At 39.5% G+C, this 6000-nt stretch overlaps 1 protein-coding gene across 1 annotated transcript; it reads right to left on the bottom strand.

The window, feature by feature from the left end:
* Positions 1 to 2550: 2550 nt before the first annotated feature.
* LOC121211365 (uncharacterized) lies at positions 2551 to 4837 on the bottom strand. The gene is made up of 3 exons (XM_041084120.1): positions 4208 to 4837; positions 3848 to 4096; positions 2551 to 3702 (listed from the first exon to the last, which is right to left on the bottom strand). Exons 1-3 carry the CDS (start codon positions 4835 to 4837, stop codon positions 2551 to 2553), a joined length of 2031 nt encoding a protein of 676 aa, XP_040940054.1.
* Positions 4838 to 6000: the final 1163 nt, after the last annotated feature.

Below are 6000 nucleotides of genomic sequence, written 5' to 3'. Positions count from 1 at the left end.
CTTTCCTCTTCTTCGATGTTATAGCAATGAGCTGGAACCTCAGAAATACTTATCTGAATTGGTCTAACATCCTCTTATTTATTTGCTTTAATCATGGAAGCCAGTGATGCCAAAGCATCTGCCATCTGATTTTCATCTCGTGAGAGATAATTGAAGGTGATATTATCAAACTCCTTAAGTAACTCCAAAACTACCTTTCAATAATGAATCAATTTGGGGTCTCTTGTCTCTCATTCACCCTCAAGCTGGTATATTACCAACGCAGAGTCTCTATATACTTCCAGGGTTCTAATCTTTCGTTCTTTGGCCGCTTGAATCCCCATGATGCATGCTTCATACTCGGCCATATTGTTAGTACAATCAAAATCCAATTTACATGTAAATGGATAATGATCACTATTTGGGGATACCAAGACTGCCTCAATTCCATTTCCTACCGCGTTGGATGCACTGTCAAAGTTCAACTTCTATGGATGTTCTTCAATAGTTGCCATGTACATCAACTCCTCATTAGGGAAATCAAAGTTTAATGGCTCGTAATCTTCTAGAGCTCTGCTAGCCAGAAATTCTACTATCGCGCTCCCTTTTATAGCCTTTTGACTCACATAGACTATATCAAATTCTGAAAGCAGTACTTGCCACATTGCCATTCTTTCATTTAGGACTGTTGACTCCATCATGTACTTTAATGGATCAAGTTTTGAAATTAGCCAAGTCGTATGATATAGCATATATTGCCTCAACCTTTGAGTTGTCCAAATTAAAGCACAACACAACTTTTCAATTGGCAAATATCTCATTTCACACTCAGTGAATTTCTTACTGAGGTAATATATCGCTCTCTCTTTTCTTCCTGACTTATCATGTTGACCAAGCACACATCCCATGGAATTACTAAACACCGACAAGTACAGAATTAATGGTCTCTCTAGACTAGGTGGAGATAGTATTGGAGCGTTTAACAAGTATTGCTTAACTTTATCAAAGGCATTCTGGCATTCCTCATCCCAAGTACATTGGTTGTGTTTTCTAAGGAGGTGAAATATAGGGTCACATTTCTCTGTTAATTGTGAAATAAATCGAGTAATATAATTAAATCTTCCATGAAAACCTCAAACTTCCTTCTGAGTACGTGGTGGAGGTAATTCCCGTATGGCTCTAACTTTGTCTGAGTCAACTTCTATTCCCTTTTCGCTAACCACAAAACCTAGTAATTTCCCCGACCTAGCTCCGAAGGTGCACTTTGCCGGATTAAGTTTTAACTGAAACTTCCTTAATCTCAAGAACAAATTCCTCAAAACTTTAATATGTTCCTTCTCTGTTCGAGATTTAGCAATCATATCATCAACATACACCTCAATCTCTTTGTGCATCATATCGTGGAATAAGGTCACCATAGCCCTTTGGTATGTTTCCCCTGCATTCTTCAGCCCAAAGCGCATTACTTTGTAGCAAAAGGTGCTCCACAATGTTATGAATGTGGTTTTATCCATGTTCTCAAGATGCATCTTTATCTGATTGTACCCCGAGAAACCATCCATAAAGGAGAACAACGAATATCCCGCTGTATTATCTACCAAAGTGTCGATATGCGGTAAAGGAAAATTATCCTTCGGGCTAGCTTTGTTTAAATCTCTATAGTCAACACACATCCGTACCTTCCCATCCTTCTTAGGGATAGGCACAATGTTAGCCACCCATTCTGAGTACTTTACTTCTTGTAGGAATCTAGCATCAAACTGCTTCTTAACTTCCTCTTTTATTTTCAACACAATATCAGGCCTCATCCTTCGCAATTTTTGTTGAATTAGCTTGCAATCTTGCCTTATAGGAAGACGATGTATCACGATATTAGTATTCAATCCCGGCATATCCTGATACAACCATGCAAATATATCCTTGAATTCACATAGTAGCTAAACAAGACCTTATCTCGTTTCCTTAGCAATATGTGTGTCAATTTTCACCTCCTTCCCTTCCTCCAAGGCTACATTCTCTATTGCTTCTTTCTCACGGGGTAGGATTTGTTTCTCCTCTTGTTTCACCATTCTCAACAGGTCTGGAGACATATCACAATCCCTGTCATCTTCAAAATCTTGAAGTTCTTCTAAACACATGTCTTGCTCAAAAGAGAATCTAGGATTTGTAGTATCAGTGCTCATGTCATTGATATCTAGGGACCTGCGGGGTACGAAAGAATGTACAAAGAATGAATGAATTTATTATGTCATGAATGAAAGGGAAAAAAATTTAAATGTCAAAAGAATATTGAACGGTATAAAAGAATATTAACTTGAATCGATAACAAAAGTTGCGTCTTATTGAAACGTAAATATCCGAACATGAGCCTATTTTAGAAATGAAATCTTATAACTCCTAGGCTTTAGAGCAATAAGAGTGTTCTAAAAATTACTCTGAAGAATCTTTAAAAACTACAGGAAGTTCCTCTACAACCCAATTGTTTAAAGAGCTTCCCGGTTCGTAAGGGCGAATGCCCTCAAGGTTTCCTTGTCCAGACTCTTCATTATGCACAGCATTTATATGATAGCTTCATTTTTCAAGCAACCCTCCTTTAGAGTGAATTATCCTTCCTGATATAAAGGTTTCGGATATATGGGGGAACGTCATCGATTCTCTCTCTACTTCTCTTCCACTTAAACGCGCTCTTCTTCTTTCTTGACGCTTCTCTATTTTCTTCCTCCTTTGCTTGTGATCTGACCTGTAACCTAAGCCAAAACGGTCTCTCTTCTCCTTTAATTCTGGAATTTGAATCCTTCTTTGAAGATACCTTCCCCATCCTTTTCCTGGCAAGGCTCCTTTCCCCATTGTCATTTGCAAACCCATTCTTGTAGTTCTGGATATCCTGGGCACCGGCACCTCAATCCCCTCTGAAATGAATATTGTATTGATGAATTCTAATGAACGGAAAGAGCATTCAATTGCCTCCTCATTTGCTTCTACATAGGGTGCGTCACTAGTAACTGTCGCTATAATGTCCTCCTCAGTATTTATGGTGACCAGCCATCCATCCGCTACTAACTTCAATTTCTGGTGCAAAGATGAGGGTACCACTCCTGCCGAATGTATCCAAGGCCTCCCCAACAGGCAATTGTAAGAGGGCTTGATATCCATCACTAAAAAATCTACCTCATATGTGTTTGGCCCAATCATCAAAGGGATATCAATTCTTCCCATGACTTTTCTCTCCGTGCCATCGAATGCTCTTACTACATTATGGCGTGTTTTCATGTGAGAACTGTCAATGGGCAATCTGTTCAATGTGGACAATGGCATGACATTTAAGGTTGACCTATTATCAATAAGCACACTCGGCAATGTATTCCCTTTACAGTGAGTGGTGATGTATAAAGCTTTAGCTGATCCCATGCCACCAGGTGGGATTTCATCATCATTGAAATAGATGAAATTGTCAGCACTTATGTTACTAACTAATCGATCCAACTTATTGACGGATATATCATTAGTAACGTAAGTTTCATTGAGCACCATTAATGTTTCCCTATGTACCTCTGAACTTAGGAGCAATGCCAATACTGATATACGAGCTGGTTGTTTACGCAATTGTTCAACCACACTGTACTCACTGTGTTTTAAGAATTTTAGAAACTCTTTGGCTTCTTCTTCCTTCACTGGCTCATTAACCAGTATTTCAGCCCCTTTTTCCTTTTTCAAAGGCTTTTGCTTTCACAGGTTCAACTCTGACACCTTCTACATCATAATGCTTCCCACTCCGTGTGTAAGAACCCTTATCTTGAATCTCCCCAGAAGCACTAGCTATATCCTCCTTCTCCGGCATTGTCACATTGCAATTATAATTTCAAGGTACCCTCTTGTTATCCTTATAAGGAAAGGAAACAGGTTTATGAATAATGACTTTTGGTACCGTTGGTATTTCAACTTCATTATTTCTTGGTGAAGAAATAATAATCCTAGGCCGGTTTTGATTCTTCGGTCCACCTTCTAATGTGCATATACGTCCCTCATCTGAGCTAGCTTCATAAAATTCCAACTCCTTATTATCCATAAGGCCTTGTACCAAGGCCTTAAACTCGTCACATTCCTGGATCTCGTGTCCCTCCTCAGCATGGAACTCGCAGTAGTCCCTCACTCCTCTATTCCTTTATTTAGAGATTATCATCTCTCTTCTCACCATTTCTTCCTAAATCATTTTCATCGGCGTTCTCACCTCGGCCACGCCCTCTTTAATCCTTCTCATACCAGTATCCTCAACTACGTTTACCCCTTGATCACCATGATTTGGCAACGGGTTCTCATTACTAAGGGTGTCATCAAATTTTACAACCCCCATCTTGATAAGTCTTTCCACTACTTTTTTAAAGCCAGTACAATTTTCGATCGAATGCCCCGATATCCCTGCATGGTATTCACATTTGGCGTTTGCATCGTACCATTTAGGGTATGGAGGCTGCAGAGGTTTCAAATGAAAATGAGGTATTGCATGCGCATTAAATAAACTTTGATAAAGCTCCTGATACGTCAATGGGATAGGCGTAAATGAGACTTTTTCAGAATTTTGTCTCGAACCAGATACCTGCTTTTGAGAATCTTGTTTCCCAACTGTAGTTACTCTGGGTTGACTAACCGTAACCACTTTTGCATTATAATTACTTGTATTGTTCACTTCATTATCTTTCCTTCTTGAGGCCATTCTTTTAGCAGTTTCTCCCTCTATCTTGCCACCTCTTATGGTGTTCTCAATCATTTCTCTCGCCATAGCTATATCAGCAAAACTCTTGGTGGTACTTCCAATCATGTGAGTAATGAATGGAGCCTTCAAGGTGTTAATGAACAGCATGGTAGTCTCTTTCTCCAAAAGCGGTGGTTAAACTTGTATGGAAACCTCCCTCCATCTCTGCGCATACTACGTAAAGCTCTCATTAGGCTTCTTTTCCATGTTTTGCAAAGTGATTCTATCAGGAGTCATATCAGTCACATGATTATACTACTGCATAGAGGCTTGTGCTAAGTCTCTCCAAGAACTAATCCTTGCGCGACTCAATTGATTGTACCATCTAGCAGCTGCCCCAACCAAACTGTCTTGAAAACAATGGATCAATAATTGATCATTGTTTACATAGCCAGTCATCCGCCTACAGAACATGGTGATATGGGCATTAGGGCAAGTAGTCCCATTGTACTTCTCAAATTCCGGAATCTTGAACTTATGAGGAAGCACCAAATTTGGGACCAAACTCAAGTCCTTAGCATCAATTCCCTGACGATTATCAGCGTTTTCTAATGCCTTAAATTTCTCCTCTAACCATCTGCAACGTTCCTCTAATTGCCTTGATGATTCGAGTCTCATCTCTTCCTTCTCTGCTACATCTAAATCAGGGATGACTGGATTGGTAGGATTATCTCCTAGATTAAATCCCGAGCTAGTTTGAAAATTTATGGGTATTCCAGCATCAACTTGCCTATGTTGCGATCTTATTGTGGTGGACGGCCTTCGGGGATACGCCTCAGGTTAAGTTTGTACATGGGGTAGAGTAAAACCCGGAGGATGGTCCTCATTATCCTCTTCAGTGATAGTCATAGGGGCCTTTCCTTTATCTGTTGCCCCTTTCAGCAGCTGAGCCATTTCAGCCATCATATTCCTTTGGGCCTCCAACATTTGATCTTTCATCTCCTGTTGGATTTTTTCCAATTGTTCCTGTAATTGCTCTTGCATTTCTTTCTGGATCTGCTCAAGTCTTTGATCCATATTCTTTGTCTTGGTGCGTGTACCGTAAGGATGTGTTGCTTTCAGATTTCCTCTTTCTCACTCTCTCTCTCCCTTAATAATTTTAACTAATTAGGGTCTTTCTATAAATTTGAATGCATATGATGCGATGAGATGCAAATGCATGAATGTAAAAGGATATCGATTCTGATTTAGTTTCTTTTAGAAAAACGTTATTTAAGAAACAAAAATCTTTACACAAAATGGATTACAAATACGCCTTTACCCTCAGGCAT

Source organism: Gossypium hirsutum, chromosome A12, assembly GCF_007990345.1.
Source record: "Gossypium hirsutum isolate 1008001.06 chromosome A12, Gossypium_hirsutum_v2.1, whole genome shotgun sequence".
NCBI classification, from domain to species: domain Eukaryota; kingdom Viridiplantae; phylum Streptophyta; class Magnoliopsida; order Malvales; family Malvaceae; genus Gossypium; species Gossypium hirsutum.
This window is presented reverse-complemented; position numbering and strand designations above follow the sequence as displayed.

Coding starts and splice junctions, on each gene's coding strand:
- LOC121211365 (XM_041084120.1), bottom strand. CDS start 4,837: ATGCTGTTCATTAACACCTTGAAGGCTCCATTCATTACTCACATGATT. Junction 4,097..4,207: donor TTAAAGAGGGCGTGGCCGAG/GTGAGAACGCCG, acceptor CATGCTGAGGAG/GGACACGAGATCCAGGAATG. Junction 3,703..3,847: donor CTTATAAGGATAACAAGAGG/GTACCTTGAAAT, acceptor AACCTGTGAAAG/CAAAAGCCTTTGAAAAAGGA.